The sequence below is a fragment of the Leuresthes tenuis genome, unplaced genomic scaffold (assembly GCF_036924035.1).
Source record: "Leuresthes tenuis unplaced genomic scaffold, fLeuTen1.0.hap1 SCAF_2, whole genome shotgun sequence".
NCBI lineage: Eukaryota > Metazoa > Chordata > Actinopteri > Atheriniformes > Atherinopsidae > Leuresthes > Leuresthes tenuis.
Genome location: NW_027325356.1, coordinates 3,759,995 through 3,780,418, shown reverse-complemented (window position 1 = coordinate 3,780,418; position 20,424 = coordinate 3,759,995). Strand labels below are relative to the sequence as shown.

General features: G+C 42.4%; 1 protein-coding gene across 1 annotated transcript; it reads left to right on the top strand.

Moving 5' to 3' along the window:
- The first annotated feature begins 1,356 nt into the window (after nucleotides 1–1,356).
- Nucleotides 1,357–18,845, top strand: jph3a (junctophilin 3a). Its single transcript, XM_072379883.1, has 5 exons — nucleotides 1,357–3,123; nucleotides 11,475–12,255; nucleotides 12,589–12,713; nucleotides 14,169–15,406; nucleotides 17,143–18,845. The coding sequence occupies exons 1-5, from the start codon at nucleotides 2,742–2,744 to the stop codon at nucleotides 17,221–17,223; spliced, it is 2,607 nt and encodes an 868-aa protein (XP_072235984.1). The 5' UTR covers nucleotides 1,357–2,741; the 3' UTR covers nucleotides 17,224–18,845.
- The last annotated feature ends 1,579 nt before the right edge of the window (nucleotides 18,846–20,424 follow it).

Here is a 20,424-nt window from a genome sequence, read left to right as displayed (position 1 = left end):
AGATCAGAAGCTGTCAAAATAAAACAGGAAATGCCACAGAAGAAACCAAAAGTAAAGCCCATAGATCATGGCATATAATATATATAATAATATATAATAAATAATAATATGATGGCACATAGGTCTTGGTTATATCTACATATTTATCAATCTAAACAAACATCCCGACTGCTAAGATTTTATGTAATGATTTAATTTAATGTAATTTTCACCACTTTTTACTACAGAACATCAAAGGATACATATTATACATATTTGTTCAACATTTTCCTTAATCACTTTTTCATCTTAATCGAGCTCAATGAAACTTCAGATCCTTTTTCTTGAAGCTACTCAGCGGTTTAACCACTAAGTTTGGGTTCCATAATTCCACATTAATTAATCAAAGATACATCAAACATAAGGAGCTAAATTTCTTTTCCACTGAGATTCATAGCAGTGAACAGAGGGTTTAATTTGGACTCTTTCTGTCTCATTTGAGTGTTTCGGACCTGAAGTCGAGTGCGTTGTATTCTCAGAAAGAAGTGCTGCAACGTTTCGATGATGATTTGAAGTCAAAGTGGTCAAATTTAAATGTGATTTTCAACCGTTTTTTACTGCAGAACATCAGCCTTTGTGTCTGCCTGACACACTGTAGGAAATGCATGGAATTTATCTTCCATATTTCAACATATCAGGACTTAAGAGAGTTATTCAACAAGGTAAAAATGCAAAAGTTATGGTTTTTATTTTAGAATCTTTTAACTATTTGATTTACATATACATTTCTATACATTTCTATTTACATTTCCATTTATATACATTTCTTTCCACTGAGATTCATAGCAGTGAACACAGGGTTTAATTTGGACTCTTTCTGTCTCATTTGAGTGTTTCGGACCTGAAGTCGAGTGCGTTGTATTCTCAGAAAGAAGTGCTGCAACGTTTCGATGATGATTTGAAGTCAAAGTGGTCAAATTTAAATGTGATTTTCAACCGTTTTTTACTGCAGAACATCAGCCTTTGTGTCTGCCTGACACACTGTAGGAAATGCATGGAGTTTATCTTCCATATTTCAACATATTAGGACTTAAGAGAGTTATTCAACAAGGTAAAAATGCAAAAGTTATGTTTTTTATTTTAGAATCTTTTAACTATTTGATTTACATAAACATTTCTTAGAAATTTTGCCTTCCTTTTTCTTGCAGCTGAAGAAACTCAGCGCCTTAACAATGAAGTTTGAGTTCTGTAATTCCACGTAAACTAATTAAAGACACATCAAACATGATGAGTTTATTCGTCTTTTCCAATTAGATTCTCTCTAACTCCAGTCTCTGCTCAACATTTGATCCAACAGCTCCATGACACAAAGATTTCCAATACCAGCAGGCTCTAGTTATTGATTAGAAAAATGTGAGGACGAGTGTGTTTGGTGGCGATGAAGTTGGCATTTATTTGTGGCGTTTCTGCTGTTAAATGAGGCCCGTGGGCGGTCTTCAGTAAAGCTTAGCTGCAAAAAGAGATTTAAAAAAAAAAAGACTAACAATAATTATCTGGGATAGACGGGATCAATGAGCACATAAACCTCCGGTTAACAGGAAAACAGATTGCTGAGTGACCAGATTTCAGTCAGGGAGGAGGAGTTTGAGAGGCAGAGTGAAATGAGGCTGGATAATTAGGAGAAGCAGCCTGTATCCCCAAAGGGGAAGAGCAGTGAGCTCTGTACATGCAGCTATTTGCACCATCCCTCTGTCTCTATCTCTTTAAGAGCCGCCAGAAGGAGTGTGTGTTCGGTGTGCATGTGTGTGTGTTTGTGGGGGAGGGGTATTGGCTGGGGTGGAACAGTCCTGTAATGAGCAGATTTTACAGAGGGAGAGATAGAAAGGCCGAAAAAACCAAAGAGGGCTGATGACTTGGTGGGATTTTACAACAACAATCCAGATTTAGACGAACGCCGAGACGGAGAGGACAAAGAGGGGGAGACGGGAGGCATTTCAGCTTCTGCATCCTCATCCTCAGCAGCCGTCTTCAGATCACAGCCGAGCAGAGGGGAGGAAAAAGGGAGGAAAAGGGAGACGGAGGGATTTTCACACTTCGTTATGTCTGCCGAGGCTGAGTCTGTGTGACCATGGACGTGCGTCTCTGAGCCTGTTTCCTGGTCATGCTTTAGAGAAATACCTTCAACTTCTCTGCTCCCGTGGGTTTTTAATGGCGTACCAGCGCAGCAGCAGCATCCCCGTCCTGTAGCCGACTCGGTGCAGCAGGGATGTTGGGATGCTCTAATGTCTGACTGAGCCGAGCTCGGTCGCCACTGCCGCCGTCGCTCTGTGGGACTGCTGGAAAAGCCTAGGCCTCGATCGTCTGGAGCGCCCTGCTAAACGGCCGAGGCGACGGGCCTGCGAGGCTGCGTGGAGCAGGAAGGTGGAGGAGGAAGTGGAGGAGGAGGAGGAGGAGAAGCACTCTGAGCCTGCATGCCCATGGGAAGCAGCATGTACGGCTGCTGTGTTCGTCACTCCACACCCATCGCTGAGGCTTGGATTGCTTCTCCACGGTTAGATGATGCTCTTCAGGTCCCGGCCGGCTGTTTTTAAAAGGAGGAGCCGGTGTTGTGCATCCTAAACCGAGACCAGAGGGAGAGTCGAGGCCTTGCACCTCCATGCTACCTGATTCACACGAGGCCTCCTCCCTCCTTCTGAGTGAAGCACGCCTGAGTTTCTGCTTTTTCTTGACATTCTAAGGATTTGCCTAAACCTGTTTCATGCATGTCCACTGGAGGCAGGTTTGACTTTGATGACGGGGGGTCGTACTGCGGGGAGTGGGAGCAGGGTAAGGCCCATGGCAGAGGGGTCTGCACGGGGCCCCAGGGTCAGGGGGAGTACGCGGGGGCCTGGAGCCACGGCTTTGAGGTCCTGGGCGTGTACACGTGGCCTAGCGGGAACAGCTACCAGGGCACCTGGGCGCAGGGTAAGCGGCATGGCATCGGGGTGGAGAGCAAAGGCCGCTGGGAGTACAGAGGGGAGTGGACGCAGGGCTTTAAAGGCCGCTATGGGCAGCTGGAGAGCACGGCCAGCGGGGCCCGGTACGAGGGGACGTGGAGCAACGGGCTCCAGGACGGATACGGCACGGAAACCTACTCTGACGGAGGTAAGGATGCCCACATAGACCTTCTGCAAGACTCACACATCAGAGCCTCTTGTGCTCCAATCACAATTCCTCCCTTTGACCCTAAAACTCAGTTTTCCAGATGTAAGGTGCCCCTTTTCCTTCAGGGGTCATCCATACGGCTCCTAGCACCACCAACATCACCACCACACACTGATTCCTGAAAGAAAGAGGCCACCTTGCCACTTCAAAACAGGGTTAAGGCCAAGGGAAGGAACTTTCAGCCCAAACACCAGAAAACATCTGTATTTTTCCACAAACTGACTCTCAGGCTGAAAGTGGAGCAACTTGCTTACTTTGCCTGCTGCTGAAATCCACCGTAACACATTTCCAAAGCAACCTACATAAATAACATGTAGGTCACATCCACACACAAATAGATTACTGATGAGGCTTTCCAGGTGCAAAACCGGGGGTCCAACGGGTCAAGGGTGCATGATAGTATGAAATGTGTGCAGAGGAGGGTCAGAGTGGAGTCACACATTGTTCTTCTGCAGCAAGAACTAAGGTCCAGCATCAGATTTATAATGAACACCTGAGAGTTCAGCTTCAACTGGAAAATATCACTGAAAGAGGCAAAAACAGCACAGCTACAAAGTCAACAAGGATAAGAAAAAGACAACAAGATTATCACAAAAGAAGCCAGGAATCGCCACATAGTCACGAAAAGAAGGAAAACAAACACAAAAAGTGACAACAAAGAGAAGGAAAACATTCATAAATATACAAAAATAACTAGAAGAATGCAAAATGATCACAAACTAAGAAAATGAATGTGCACAAAATGAGAAGAAATAAACAAAATGACCCTAAAACAACAACCGTGAGAGAGAAAACGGTTAAAGAATAAAAAGTTTAGGTTCAAAAGCTTAAAAAAAAAAAGGTCACGAGTCTAATTTTAGCCACGTTAAGTTGTCTAAACTTATCAAAACACACCTTCACCACCTCTCTTCTCTAATTCCACCCTCTGTGATGCCATGTCTCCATGGTAACGAGGAGACAGCGGGTCAGCGTGTCACTAGAGACCAGCTCGAGGCTCTCCCGCTCTCTGATTGGCTCTCCTCCTCTGCCAATCCTTTTAATTTATCCCCACTTCAGGGGGTTGTAATGTAGGCCGCCTCCGAGGACCCGGATGGCGGAGACGGAGGAGGTCAGTGAGTGGACCTTATTTACCAAATTTAAAAGCGAAGATGTGACGAGAGCGGGAGAAAGAGACTGCGTCACGCCACAGGTCTTCCGCTCACGTGGAAGACCGCCGACAGATGAAAAGCTCACGCACGAGCTGACACATTTTCCACAACCCAGTAAATGTGCAGGTTTTCTCCATCAAATCCCCAAACACACACACACCGAGGGAGCTGTCAACACAGCAAGCGCTCATTAGAAACGATGAAGGACCGAATTATAGGCCAGGCTCGTGCACAGGGACGGCGGCTGGTTTCAGCACCGCGGACAGCTCCTGATCCACGAAGCTCAGTCAGAATGAGACGGTTTGAATAAAGAATAAAGACCACTGAACAAAGGTGATGAAAAGGGATAATTACATAATTAAATCAATAGCTTTATTTCTATGTTTTCATGATGAAGCTTCAATTTTGGCTACTTTACACAGTTCTGATCCAGCTCTCATTTCTTCCTGTTTCCATCCAAGCAGCCAGACTTTCTTATAATCTTTTAAAGAGGTCCTGATAAACAGCTTTCTGAAGGTCTGAAATGTTCTGCTTTTTCACTCATCTTCAGTCCTTGTACCTGAGCATTTTCAGAGGAATGTGTTTCCTCTTTGTTAAGCCACTTAACTCTGACCTTTGAACCCTTCAGGCAGAAAAAAGGCTCCTAACTCAAGGGATGAACCAGTGTTGTGTCGACACAGAACAGACAACTTAGCAAAGAAGCCATTTTAAACTGGATCTTTAGGCACTTTGTCACAAAGACACATCATTTGTTCCCATTTCTTTAGCTGCATCTATGAAAAACAGCAAAGAAAACACAGTTTGACAGACAGAAAATAGGATTTCTGCAGCAACAAGGTGATTCCCAAAGAGCTATTAGCTGAAAACTTGGCATATCTCAGCATGGTGTGCAGTGTGTCCTTAAAACATTTGAGGAAACTGGACAAGTGGAGGACAAAAGAAGAAGTGTCAGGCCTAAAAAACTATCTACAGCAGATGAACAGGATCTGAAAGTGATGTCCTTAAGAAAGAGGAAAAAATCCAGCTGTGACCTGACAGGACCTGAGAGATGCATCTGGACCTTCAGCTGATCCATCTACTGTTGGCCCAAGCCTCATCAGAAATGGTCTCCATGGAAGGGTGGCTGTCAAGAAGCCGTTCTTAAGGAAGGGAAACAGGGAGAAAAGGCTGAGCTGTGCCAAATGACACAAGAAGTGGACTGAAAATCAGTGGCAACAGGTCTTATGGAGGGATGAATCCTCCCCAGAGCCCGGACCTCAACATTATTGAAGCAGTGTGGGATCATCTGACAGAGAACGGAACAAAAGGCAGCCCACATCCAAAGAAGAGCTTTGGGATGTCCTTCAAGAAGCCTGGAGAACTGTTCCTGAAGACTCCTTAAAGAAATGACAGAAAGCTCGTCTCAGAGGGTTCAGGCTGTGTTGGAGAATAAAGGAGCTCAGACCAGAGATTCACTTTAAAGCTGCTTAGAATTTTTTTATATACTATTCATATTTATGTTTGCACTACTTTCAATAGATCAATACATTTATTTCCATTATCCTGGAAATATTTTATATATATATTTACTTCAGAAAACGATGGGTGGCTCAAGACTTCTCAGTTATGTCTTCATTTTTACCTTCACTCAGGAGGTTTGTTACTTTCTTATCATGGACAGATTTTCATGAAAATCTCTCCAGAGATGCGTCATTACCCACATTTGAAGAGATTAACTTTTAATGTCGACCTGGAACCCTGTACCCTGGACACTTTTAATCATTTATTTATGTATTCCACCGGTCGTTTCTGTCCTTACTTTTAAAAACAGAAGTAAATCTTGTTGAAGAGCTTCATATTTTCTGTTAAAAAACATCCATTTTTACATTTAAGACCTGGAACACATCCCATAAAAGTCAGGACAGTGAATCTTTTCCCACTTTGTTTCCTTCTGCCAACACTTAAAGCTGTTCTAACTCTGAGGAAACCAGGTGATGAAGACTTCCTTCTTCCTGCAAACACATCTTAAGGTATGCAGCAGTACAGGCGGGTGTTGTTTGAGAGGTTAAGGCAGTTTCCCCACACAGGTTCGAATCCTGTTCGTGACTCTTTTAGACCTCGTGGCGCAACGGTAGTGCGTCTGACTCCAGATCAGAAGGTTCAAATCACATTGGGGTTGATCCTTTGGGGCGGCCGTGGCTCAGTTAGAGAAGGTCGGCGGTTGGATTCCCACTCTCACAGCTAGAGGGGTGGCTCCACCTCCCTGCCACAGCTTCTGTGCCCTTGAGAAAGGCACAGTACTCCCTGGGTGCTGTGATTGGCTGCCCACCCCTCCAGTGATTGGCATCTGTCTCCATGAGTGTGTTCAACAGGTGTCGGCCTGGATGGGTCAAATGTGGAGGAGTAATTTCATGTTAACATTCGTGTGAACATGAGAGTAAAGTCATCTTAATGTTAAAGGTCAGGACTGCAGGCAGCCAGTCCAGCACCCTCTTCTTCCTCAGCCAGGCCTTTGGACTGTGGCAGAATGTGGTTTTCCATGGTCTGCTTGAACAATGCTCGGACGTCCCAGGAAAAGATGTGGCCTTGAAGGCAGCATATGTTGCTGTAAAATCTCAGGGAACTTTTCTGCATTAATGCTGCCGTCACAGAAGTGGAAATGAGCTTTGCCCCCTGATCCAACCCCATACCATCACAGAGCCTGGCTGCAGGGACTGGCTGCTGACAGCAGGCTGGATGCTGCTTTTGCTCTTTGCTCCATTTCTTCCAACAAAGACCTGGAATACTGATGGGTCTGACCACAGCACACGTTTCCACCGTGTGACGGTCCATCCCAGACGCCTCCGAGCCCAGAGAAGTGGACGAGGTTAACATCAGGCTTCTTTCCTGCACAGTAAAGCTTGTGGATGGAACTCTGTATTGTGGTGCTTGACAAAGGTTTCCACAGTAATCCCTTGTCCAGGTGCTTCTATCAGCTGCTGATGAATGACGGGGGTCAGAGGTCACGGGTGTCCAGCTTAGGCTTGCTCCCTCGTCCTTTACACTGAAACTCCTCCAGATTCCTTCAATGCTTTAATGATATTCTGCTCTGTAGAGGCAGAAATATGCAGATCCCTTCCAGTCTTTCTTTGAGGAACATTGTTTTTAATCACTTCAGTGATTTTCAAACATCCGTTTGTTGATAAACTATCTTTGCTTCTCAAAGCGTCGCTTTTTCCTTGGTGATTTTTTTAAAAAAGGACTCTATAGCAGCCCTAAACTGCCCCATTCCAGCCTATTTTGGAACGTTTTGCTGGTCTGAAATGTAAAAATCGATATATTTTAACAATTAGTATTAAGTAATAAACATCAAATATTTTGGGTACATTTGCAATTAAATATAAGTCAAAGTAAAAGTAAGAATTTTTTTATTTGAGCTATAGTTTTGTTCGAGATATTATTGATTAGCTCAGATTTCACGAAAGATTCAAGTCAACCAATAAAAAGCTAAACTCACAGCTGGGGTTTTAAGATCTTCTGAGCATTTCTGTTGAGTATTTTGAGACAAAAGTTTCCACTTAAAGTGAATTTAGCTTAAATACGGATACTTCATTGAGTATATTTACAGAATCAACATATTGCCTCCCATCCTTCATAACACCAAAGCCTAAAATGTGAAGACTTTTTAAAGGATTTCTCACTGTGAAACAAACAGTGCACTAATTACACCCAAAGTCATTTAATTTCCTACAAAATAATAATGAGTCGGTTGTCGTGTAGACAGCTGCTGAAATGCCTCTCAGAAAATAAACTCTGCTGCTTTGTCAGCTCCTTCTTATGTCGAGCTCTGCTGTAACTGAAACTGATGAGCTGAGAGCTGGACTGGAGGCTGTCGAGTTTCCTGTCCACAAGTGTTAAAACCAGGAGCTCGACTTCCACCAGGAGGTTTGGAGCTGATGTGGGAATTTAGTCTTTTACACACTCCCCCTCAACTAATCTGCCAAACAGCTCAGGCGTGAAGATTCTTGGTCTGTTGTTTACAAAGTACATACATGCCAAATTTCTGGTGTTATTCTGGGTTGTTTTCAAGAGTTTCTTTTATTTACTTTCACACATTTAATGCTGTGCCAATATGCCTCAGTTGGCAGTGTTCAGCAGTTTTTCGAAGATGTGTAGAGCTCCAACACTCATTTCTGGATCTTCACCACACTGTGGAATATTTTCTAAATACTCTTGTCTTTTACCCTTCAGTGTCGAACTAAAACATCAGCTGCAACTGACTCATACAAAGCAGAGCTTTGGCACGTTATATAGAGGATTTTATATCTATTTACTGTGCAATTAAACAAGAATCAATGTGTGGTAACGCTGCATCTGTGCCAGTGACCAAAAACAGTAGAATTGGTGTTAGATGTGAATGGAAATGATAAAAATGGAAAGAAAAGGAACATAAGACTTGATTCACATTAAAGGGAATGGAAACAAGTCTGTGGCTCATGTACAAGCTGTCTGAGATTAAATCGATGTGACTCACCAGCTGTTTCCAGCAAACAATAAACTCTCACGATGACAGCTGTCTTCTCAGATATGAGTTAATATTAAATTAAATTAAATTAAAGTAACTCCTAAGGAAGAGCTCGCCCCATTTTCCTATCGTGGTTGTCCACTGCAGTTGTTGTTTTTTTACTACTTCTTCTATTGAATTATAGCCGCTAACAAAGTGGCCTATATTGGCACCCAATGGAAACATTATGTGGCCTAAATTATTCAACCCAAACCAGCTAATTAAAACATGTCTGATTAATTTCTCGTTGGAAGCTTTTCAAAATATCACTTCAGATTTGTTTCGCTAGTGAATGGAAGCAGTTGCATGTGCTTTCTATTGTCATTCATGGATGGATGGATGGATGGATGGATGGATGGATGGATGGATGGATGGATGGATGGATGGATGGATGGATGGATGGATGGATGGATGGATGGATGGATGGATGGATGGATGGATGGATGGATGGATAGATAGATAGATAGATAGATAGATAGATAGATAGATAGATAGATAGATAGATAGATAGATAGATAGATAGATAGATAGATAGATAGATAGATAGATAGATAGATAGATACTTTATTGATCCCGAAGGAAATTCAATTCAATGAAATTCATGCTCAACCTTTGTGAGTTTGTACAGATATGCTGAAAAAATAATGCTAACATCCTCTTTCTATAACATGCTAACATGCTAAGGTTAGCTTAATGAATTAGCATGCGCTAACTTCCTCTTAGCACCAAGGATTCTGGGAAAATGTTGGACAAAAACAACACTAAACTTGATGCGTTGGTGCTGGAAGAAATAGTCGGACATTTTTCATGCTTCCAGCTGAATTCACAGATTGATGAGAAGAAAGAGCTTAAACACACTAAGTTGAAGTGTTGTGTGAGTGGATTACAAGACATTTTGATATGAATGATATGATTTGTGTTCTATTCAGTAAATTTAAACATATCTAGGTTGTATTTCTAATAGATCTTAGGGGTGGGCAGATCAATACAAATATCAACTTTGGTATCGTTATCTAGATAAATATTTATTTATTTATACATGAGAGGACTTTGGGAATAAAAGCTAATGGGTTGCACACGAAAGCTAATAGTAGTTTGTGCTTTTGTGAAACATTTTATTTCCATTATTATCATATATATTATATTTAATCAGCTCAAATTTTGCCTAACTGATCAATGTTTTCCCCTAAATGAGAGCACATGATATACATTAAGAAGAAGATGCCGAAAAACTTACTTTATCTGTATTAGTATCGTCAAACTTGTAGTTTCTTGGCAGTGGATCAATACCAGCACAAATTAATGTATTTTAATTCAACAGTGTGCTTCTGACAAAGTAATATTTTTCTTATTTGTTGGTCTGTAAAATTCCACTTCCACATCTCAATGTTTTGACATTCGACAGAGTGGTGCCATAAAATAAGGGCTGTGCTAGTTGGCTGTGGTTTGGGGGTGTTTTTTTTGCTATCTTTATCCCTGAAATTAACGTAGCGGCACGTCCAACATACATTCGTTTTAAACTCTTCTGATCCTGCTCAGCGGTATGTTATCGCTTTGTGCTACAAGTCCTTGAAGGCATCGCCATCTCTTAATGGAAGGAAGAGACTCGGGACCTCTTGCTGATCTCCTAAAGGCAAGGATCAGTGGCGAAAACCATGTGACACAATTTCAGGAAACAGAGCTTCAGTGCCCACTGAAAAGTCTCTTTTTCCTCTCATTTGAGTCCATAGAGAGCTTAGGTGTCTGAGACTTTTGTCTGATTCCACCCACACATCAAATGAAATGAATAATACTTAGTTAGCACTTGATAAAAATAAAATGGAATAAAAATAATAAGGAATAAAGAAAATGAAGAATAAACATCAATTGATAAACAGTTGGACAGTTGGAAGTGCAGCAGAGAGAGAAAGGTGTTAAACTCTCCAGAGATCACCATGAATGCATTGGGGTGTTGAGTTTGTAGCTTAGCAACACCTGAGCCGATGACATCACAGCGTCAGCAGGTAACAGAGATGAAGTCTCTTGGTAGGCAACCTGGTGGAAACTTACAGTCAACAGTTCAATTTCTAGGGTGCAGAGGACAGATTGCATCTGTTGGTTTCCTTAGCTAGGATATTAATTTTTTGAATTGGCTCTATATGAATTAATTGGATTATGATTACAATGAATTGAATTCCAATTGGCTTGAATTGGACTATATTACTTAAGTGCCTTGAGATGACAATTTTTGTAATCTAGCGCTATATAAATAAAATTGAATTGAATTGAATATTGAACAGATGTTGATATAATTATATTATATATATATATATATATATATATATATATTTAATTTAGATTTTTCTAATTCTAGTGCACAGCCTCTTTGTTAATAATGATTATGTGTGATGTGCTGTTTTCCTGAGTCTTTGACCACTTTAAAGGTGCAAAGTAGAGAACGAGACGTCTACAAGATGTTTTTTAAAATGTATAAAATGTTCCCAAAATCCAGAAGTTCCATGTAAAAGGTAACCGTGGATCCATTTTCACAGAGATTGGACACTCAAAAAAACCTGGTAGACTGTAAATGTTGTGCACGGCGCTCGCGTCTGACTCTTGCTGCGTCTCTGTCCGTCTTTCAGGAACCTACCAAGGCCAGTGGCTGGGAGGGATGCGTCATGGCTATGGCGTGCGGCAGAGCGTACCATACGGCATGGCAGCTGTCATCCTCTTCCCTCTGCGAACATCCATAAACTCTCTCCGCTCCGAGCACAGTCACGGCCCTCCGGCTGTGCTGGAGGACGGCGTCGCCACCACGCCTACAGACGGCGTGGTGGCCGGGCTGGCGGGGAGCCCAGTGGGCCGAGGCGGTTTCGCTCTGATGGCGCCGAGCGAGGCAGAACGGCAGAGGAAGAGGAAAGGCCGCTTCCGGCAGTCCATCCTCAGTGGCTTGAAGCTTCGGCGGTCCGAGTCCAAAAGCTCTCTGGCCAGTCAGCTCAGCAAGCAGAGCTCCTTCTGCAGCGAGGCTGGCATGAGCACCGTCAGCTCTGCTGCATCCGACATCCACTCCAACACCAGCGAGAACGAACAAGGCGCCCCGGTGGACGCCACTGTCACTGAAATGTATGCTGGAGAGTGGCGGAGCGACCAGAGGGCCGGCTGGGGTGTGAGTCGGCGCTCAGATGGCCTGCATTATGCAGGTGAATGGGCGGGGAACAAGAGGCACGGATATGGATGCACCACCTTCCCTGATGGCACCAAAGAGGAAGGAAAGTACAAGCAGAATGTGCTGGTGAGTGGAAAGCGCAAAAACTTGATCCCGCTGAGGGCCAGTAAAATCCGAGAGAAGGTGGACCGCGCTGTGGAAGCTGCTGAGAAGGCAGCGGACATCGCAAAGGAGAAAGCACAGATCGCCATGTCACGGTAAGATGTTCCCAGTCTGTGAACTCCTTCTTTTTATTATGACCCCTTTGGTTCTATCTGGGTCAGAGAAAGCTGATGCCACGCATGAGTCCGGATTGACTTCATCATTTTACCCCTTTTTACTGTAAAAAATACATTTGAAATCATATTTAATCTGGAAATGTTTTGGATTTAATGTAAAATGTGAGGCATGAGGTCCCCTGGACCCTCTGAGGAGGCCAACACGATTGTACACCCAGAATTGTTTTTCTATTCAACATTTTTGCCAATTTTGGCCAAACCAAGCAGAAGCACACAGATACAGAATCAGTAACGTTTACCTGTCCTGTTCAGGATGAGCCATGCTCGTGGGAAGGCAGAGGCTGCTGAGGGGGTGGCACAGAAAGCCACAGAGGAGTGTCGACTGGCCCGGATAACTGCCAAAGAGCTCTCGCCCTCCTTTCACATCTATGGCAATGGTGAGAGGACAGCGGACGCACAACTGTGTCAGATTGTAAAAGGAATTCAGTTCGATTCAGTCTATTTATACTGTGCCAACAAATAAAAACAAGGCTATTTGTGATTATTCCACATGAATATAAGAGCATATTAATATCATGATACAATAAAAATGAGACAAAGAGGAAATAAAAAGCAGTTTCTGATAGTTAATGATATGTTAGCTAAAGCTTTTATCTCTGATTCTCTCACATTTAATAATACATTATTTCTCTGTCTCAAGCATAACACAACAGTTTAATAAACCATGAGCAATGGAGACAATAACCCCCCCAAATAAACTGATTATGCTAAAAGCTAACTAGCTAGCGAGCAGAGTAGCTTCACTAAATAAGACTATTGTTGAAAATGTTAAAACCATGATGATGTATGCCTTTGAACTGCAATAGTTTTCTATCTTTTTAAAACTAAGCTAAACTTAATTCTGACCTTAATAGGGATGGTAATGTAATAACTATGTCATTTAAGCTGAATCAAGCTACTACAACTTACCGATTAGCTTAGCTTAGCTTCTTGGTGGCATTCGACTCGAGTGGAGGTGGATAAACTGACTTTATCCTTTGTGTTTTGTTTATTCTTTCATGAAATGCTTTTTTGCTACTTCTGTTCTGTTCTTTTTGCTTTATTGTTTGGTGCTTTGTGTGCGTTCTGCTGTTCTTTGTGGGATTTTGTTTCGTTGCTCTCGCTTTGTCTGATTTTTGTTGCACAGCTCCTCTTGTTTTGAAGAACTTTGCTTTGAACTCAAGTTTTTTGGGATAAAATCCAACTTGCAGTTTGGGTGCTTTTTATGCTGCTATCAGATCTAGATTTAGATAGTAGTAGCAGTTTGATTGACGAACATTTGTTGTTGAAATAGTTAATATTCCACAGCGTGAGGCTAAATCCTTAATCTTGTTTCCTCCCCTCCATTTAGCAGAGTTTAGGTTCCCTTGTAGATAAGTTCAGCATCTACAGTTTTTAAAAGTTATTTTGTGGCCATGATTTCTGGGCTGAAATAATCAGCTTCTAAAGAGAAAGTGACAGCCTATAAACCTTAAACCTTTTATCTCAGCTTCACTGCCTCTGTTGAGCTTTTCTCATTTTCCCTGAGAGAACTTCTTTGTGACAATTACTCATGAGTTGTGACTAAATCAGGCATCGACTCACATTATGTTAATGTGAAATCTACACAAGAAGAGGCAGTATGTTAATGAAATACATGATGTGAATGTGGATTTCCTGTGTAGTGTTTTACTATAATTCAGTCTAACTACATAAGCTTCTGTAGACCAGCAGCACCAGATTCATTTTGTTTCCAGCTCATCCTTCCTATTGCTACCCTGCATGCAGACAGCACTCAGACACACTCACACTGGAGGTTTCGCTGTGTACTGCTGCCAAATCACTTCACTGGTGCTGCTCTCCTCTTCTTGTAGGGCTCGAATGTCAGAGGCCCAAACGCCAGGATGCCAAGGACAAAGACCATGAGGTCATCTCCACAGGAACAGACAGTCCGGAGCTGTGCACGCCGGACACCACGCCGCCTGTGATAACACCTGATCTCAGCCCCGTGCTGAGTGTCCCGACCTCACCACCTCACAGCCCGTCCAAACACGCCCATCGCCCCAGAAATGCTTGCTTCATGCGACAGAGCGCTGTGGACGATTTGGGCGGGGCTGAGATCCAGGTGCTGGTGGAGGGGCGGGGGATGGACCTGCCTCGGGGCGGAGCTAACAATTGGACGGATGACATGTATCCGGACCGAGGAGGCAGTAGCCGCTCCACCACGCCGTCACTTCTGGAGGAGCAAGAGGGCCAAATCAATGGCCACGAGCAAGCTCCTTTGTCCAATCACAAGCCACGGGAGATATCTTTGTCCAATCACAAGTCCCGGGAGCACGCCTCCTCCTACAGAGCATGGGAGCACTCCTTGTCCAACCAAAAGCCGTCCAAGCATGCCTCTTCCAATCACAAGTCAAGGGAGTACTCCTCCTCTAACCACAAAACATGGGATCATTCTTCCAGCAATCACAAGGCCTGCGAGCATTCCTCGTCCAACTACAAGCCGCAGGTGCACATTCTATCCAATCACAAGGCCTTGGAACATAACATGTCCAATCACAAGACTTCTGAGCATGCTTCTTCCAATCACAAGTCCCAAGATTATATCTCCTCTAATCACAATGCAAAGGACCACATCTCTTCCAGTTACAGCCCTCGAGAGCATGTCTACTCCAACCACCATCCGAAGCAGCACAACCCTTCCAACCACAAGCTTAACGAGCATGCTGTGATCGACCAAAGGCTGGACGGCCTCACCGGAGGGTGGACTGCTGAAAGCACCCTCAGGTGGAGTCCTGCCCACTCGCGCCTCACAGAGCAGGACGAGGAAAGGATGAATGACTATACGGTTGATATGAGGCTTCATTGTCCGGACACTCGGGGGCTGGGCCAGGAGTCTCCGGCCCCTAAAAACAACAGGCTGCGATCCCGAGGGCTTCGGCCGGTCCGAGAGGGATCCATGGACTCTGTACAGATGTTGGACAACCTGAATGTGGGGGCAGAGCTGGAGGAGTGGCCGCTGCACAGAGACCTCACCCTCTCCCCGCCTCTAAAGTCTCAGCCCATCACTCTGGAGCAGGAAGGAGAGCATCTCACCCTCAAATCAAACTCAGTGAGTCCACACGCCGCTGCTTTAAATCACACAATTCCAGTCATACTCCAGGATTAACTCGGTTATAAAAGCTGCTCCCGCTCACAGTCGCTTAAAAGCTCGATGAGTTCAGAGATGGAAATCTCTGTGGTTCACATTTACAGGGTTTAGAATCCAAGATGAATCACAAAGATCTGTTTTAGGAGATAAAACTGGTTCCTTGACAAGAAGTCAAAGGTACAAACGTGCAGACAGACTTTTACTCTGAGCAAATAAAGGAGATTATTGTTCAGAAATGTTAATCTAACTGCAGGAAGAGGAATATGCAAAAAGCTTTAATGTTGATGCCACCGAAGGAATGATTTAAGAAGTAATTAATCTGTAAAATACACAAAACTTCATTAGTACATTTTTTTGAGTAAATTAAAAACTAACAATTCTGAATTTATTTCTTCACATATTATTAAATAAACGTATTTAATTACTTATTTCATGTAATTTTCTCTTTTTTTTTAAATCAGGTCATTTATCATCTAATATGCTCTTATTTTTCATTATTCTTCCACATTTTGTTTTTTCTATGCTTTTGTCTTTGTTCTGAAATAATCATCTTTATAAACTATACTTCATCCATCACTTCTTCATCTTATATATCCACCAAAATCTGTTTCTGATCACATTTGAGGTCAGAAAAAAGTAATATGGCTGCGAAATTTTTACATTCCTTTGCTTTTGAAAAGCTTAAATTGAATTTGAATTTGAATTTAGGCCTCGAAGATGAAGACTGGGCAGCTATGCTGCTCATTCCTCACCTCAAAGTAGTTAATTAACAGATTTAGTGGACAGTGAAGATGATATAAGTGTATTTTCCTCTTTGAGTTCATTGAAAAATAGCAGACAAACTGGGCTCAAGTCCAACTGGCTCAGAGCAAAAGCAAAGTCAAAATGGAGATAAACCTTTAACATCCACATTTTTTACTGATTGCACTCTGTACAGTCAAGAAATAAATATTCATTAAAGAGAAAATAAAGCAATGTTTGTGCAATAAGTAAAAAAATACATTAATTTAAAAATATATACAGAAATAAATGAATAAAAAGATCTAGATGCCTTTAATTATTCATTTATTTTGTCATTTTTTCAGTTATTCTTCTCTATATCTCCTCATTTATCTAATTATTCTTTAAAAGATTTATACTTTAAGATAAAACAAGACAAGCCTGAGGTGTTAAAAAAAAGCAGTAACATTTGCATTGATGAAACAAACCCATTTGGCTTCGGTTTAATGACTTCGTGGCACTTTTTCATGCACAGAAGATGAGAGAATTAAGAAAAAAATCCCAAAACATGCTGCAGGGTGTCCTTTTTAAGCTCTGTGATTGGCTGTTTTCCACATAAATACTCACCTGGAGCTGTAACTAAGATGCCCCTACGTCTTTTTAAGCTTTTAGTTAACTTCTTCTACTCATGGTTCATGTATTTGTGTTGGAAAAGTAACTCATATGCAGCAGCAAGATAGCTGAAAATCCCATAAAAATCCTACCTACAAGACTTTCGCCTGCACAAAAGGTGACATGTTCACCCAAAAAGGGAGAAATTGAGCCACAGTAAGCAGTTCTTGATTACTTTTTAATTGCCGTCTGTCTAAATTTGGCCTGAGCAGCTGCAGCATATCTTTGCCTCACATTTGTTTCCAATGTGATCATTTGTGCAATAAGTGGACTAATTGCTTCTTCTCTCCTCTCTTGTCTCTTAGGGCTCCAGCTCTTTTCTGGTGGTTATGGTCATTTTACTCAATATTGGAGTAGCCATTCTTTTCATTCACTTCTTTATTTAAGCTTATACAGGTATGATCTACTAAGACTTATTGATAACTACGGTATATTATATTATTACTTACTGAGACGGACATTCTTCCGATTCGACTGGAGCCCGCAGCCCGAGTGAGCAGAGCCTTTCTATTGTTGCTACTGGTCGTTTCACCTCCGTTGAAGCCCATTTCAGTTTCTACAGAACCACCCTTCCTTTTAAAATGCTTATTTTGATCTTGCAACCATGTGCAGAAAGATGGTTGAGTGCGAGACCCAAGAAGGCAAAGAGAGCAGCTTTAATCAGGACACGCATGCACGGGTGTCCAGGTTCACAGACTGGAGATGGCACAGGCAGCATTGCCCATTTTTCCACCAGTCTACACAAAAATATAGCAACCCTTGTTTCCTGGTTAGCATGAGCAATATGAGCAACATGCTAACCAAGAGCACGGCACACACTCCATCCCGAACCCCTTCTTGCCTTCAAACCCTTTCTCCTTTCAGTCTCTATCCGCACTATGCGCTACATACAAAACTATGCTGCAAGAGTAGATCCATTTTAAAGGGCTCCGTCATTATTTCTTTCTTTTTTTCCTCTACGAGCTACACGAACACACACAACCATTGCATGAGGCTGTGTGGGGTTTTAAAAAGTGCATTTTCTATCCCTTTAACATCACGGTTCCGTCCTCGTTTGTACGCATCACATCCCGATAATCAGCCTCCACTTCACCTCCAACGCAGGTCACAGAATCTGATGGGATTCATGTTTGATTCTCCAAATCAACATCAACACACACCTGAATTTATAATAGGTGGAATTTTTATGTCGAACCACACAAACATCCGCACGCAGAAAATAAAACACGTGAAGTAACTGCTGACAAACTGAGGAGGATTCAGCCTTGCCCCTTTGTACAGCCTTGAGACTGTTATGTTATAACCACTAATTCTACTATATATGTCTATGTGTCATTATTATTCAAGTTTGTTACTTTTTTGCAGTTTGCAAGACAGAGAGAATGCTGAGTGCCTCGTATTTATTCATTTTCCCTCTAAAACTTTATTTCAACCTCGACCCGAAATCAGGCAAAGAGGAGACAAATAACCTTTAAATCAATAAATCTGTCCCTCACTTCCTCCCCTCTCCTCCCCCTTCCCCGCCTTCACACCTCCCCCCTCACCCCGAAATGGCATGCACTGTTTTGTCGCCCTCAGGCCCCCTTAGGACCAGTCACCAAGGGAAAAATGGGGTTTCTACGGTGTCATTCCCAGACACTTTTTGGGCCGAATACGTTTTTTTTGTTGGTTTTTTTTCAGCATGTTTGTTTAGCCTGCTCAATCTGGTGTCAGTTTGTGAGTTTCTCCCTCTCGTCTCTCTTATTCAGCAACACCAGGCGACGTGAGACATGGAGAGCAGTGTACAATAAACGCTAGCTTTTAACTCTCAGTGGATACCGAAATGTCCCCGAGTTTATGAATGATATAAAAAACAAACTCTCTGCTACTGTATGTTTTATACTTCGCACCCAGTGGCATCATCATGTTGTGACATCATTGCATGCCCAAGCATGCTCTTTCTTACTCTTTGGTTTATGAGGTTGTTTCGAAGTTAATGTGGAGAAAATAATGAAATGTTTGAAATTAACGACTTTGTTGTGGTTATTGCTGCTCATGAAGGTGGCGAAGAAAACTACAACCAGTACAGAAACTACTACAAACTACATGTTGAGGCTTACTGGTGTCCAGTGGGCTAAAAATGGTTCCTTCCATGGTCGGCTCTGAGGTTTAAAGGTGACATATTGTGCCTTTTGTGCTCTTTTACCAAAATATTTTGACTTAATTTTCTGAGATCTTACGGATATCTAAGAGACAGACTCTGTTTGGAGGGGTGGAGACTGAATAAGAGCTCAACACCACACTTTTTGAAGAAGGAAATAGTTTAACAGAGTAGCTGTAAGTTAGCCACAGATGCTAGTAATCGATGCTTCTCATCAACAGTAATGGACCAAGCCAGAGATGTGCACAGCGTAACTCGTAGTAATGCATGTGTACCGTTAATTACTGCGTTTAAACATTTTGGATATATTAACCTAATTAAACAGTTCAGAAACATGCCGATAATGTAACGTTAACACACCGAGAGTGAGGAGAGGACCGGTGTTGTGTTGGAAACACACCTTAAACATAGCTGCAGGTTGTCTTGAGTTACAGAACAGAACCGTTCAACTAGAAAGCTTCAGCTAACAAAGTAATGTGGGAACAAAAATGTTCATCTTTCAGAAAGGAACAGCAGTAACTCCTTAGAAGTTGCTGTACGTCATCTTCATTAGCTAAGCTGTTAGCGTTAGCTGCTAGCGTTAGCTGCTGCTAAAGGAAGAAATAAAACCATGAGGAGTTATTTCTCAGATGCTTCCATTTCCCTGCTCTGAAGTTCAGGCTCTGAGAGCTGGAACTGATCCCTTTTTGTGGCTCAGTTCCTTCAGTCCAGCGTTGAACTGGACCAAGTTGTTAAAACAGTGGGATGAAAAGTGTTTGCTGCACATTCACAGTCTTTAGCTAACTCTGCTGGAACATTAGCCTCAGATATAGTTTATCCACTGGGCTCTTATATCCTCTGAGGCTGCTGCTGGATGGAAGATGCATGCTCCTCAGTACAGCTGACAGCAGAACATTTCCACCAGAAGCTGGCTTCACCCGTCCAGCAGGGTGGATGTGAGTGGGCGGGGCTTAGCAGAGGAGGCGGAGCCAACTTAATTAGTGACGTACTTTAAAAATGAGGAATTTTCAAATGAAGAGGAACTAAACTAAATCCCAGGGTTGTGATTTTCAGGGAGTTTTACACTTGCTGGTGACTTCAGACACGCTGATATATGGGATTTTTACTTTAAAGTATTTACTATTATTCAGCGATTCAATTTAATGTAATTTCAGTTTTATTTAGACAATCATTGAGAGGTCAAGAAGAAGAAAATCTTGAATTAATTCATCAGTTTCATGGAAAATAATACAAATTGAGGTAAAAAGGTAAAAATCTCAAAAAGGCTAACCGTGTACGTTGGTTCAAAGTCTCAAAGAAAACAATTACAACCACACAACAAACACATACAGGTGGAATAATGGCTAAATACACTTATATTCCACAAATAAACAAAGCTTTCTTTATGTGTTTGCAAAGTCACTTTATAGGAGCAGCCAACAATTACCTTTTAAAACTCTGTTTGCAT

Coding starts and splice junctions, on each gene's coding strand:
- jph3a (XM_072379883.1), top strand. CDS start 2,742: ATGTCCACTGGAGGCAGGTTTGACTTTGATGACGGGGGGTCGTACTGC. Junction 12,714..14,168: donor CTTTCACATCTATGGCAATG/GTGAGAGGACAG, acceptor CTCTTCTTGTAG/GGCTCGAATGTCAGAGGCCC. Junction 15,407..17,142: donor TCACCCTCAAATCAAACTCA/GTGAGTCCACAC, acceptor CTTGTCTCTTAG/GGCTCCAGCTCTTTTCTGGT.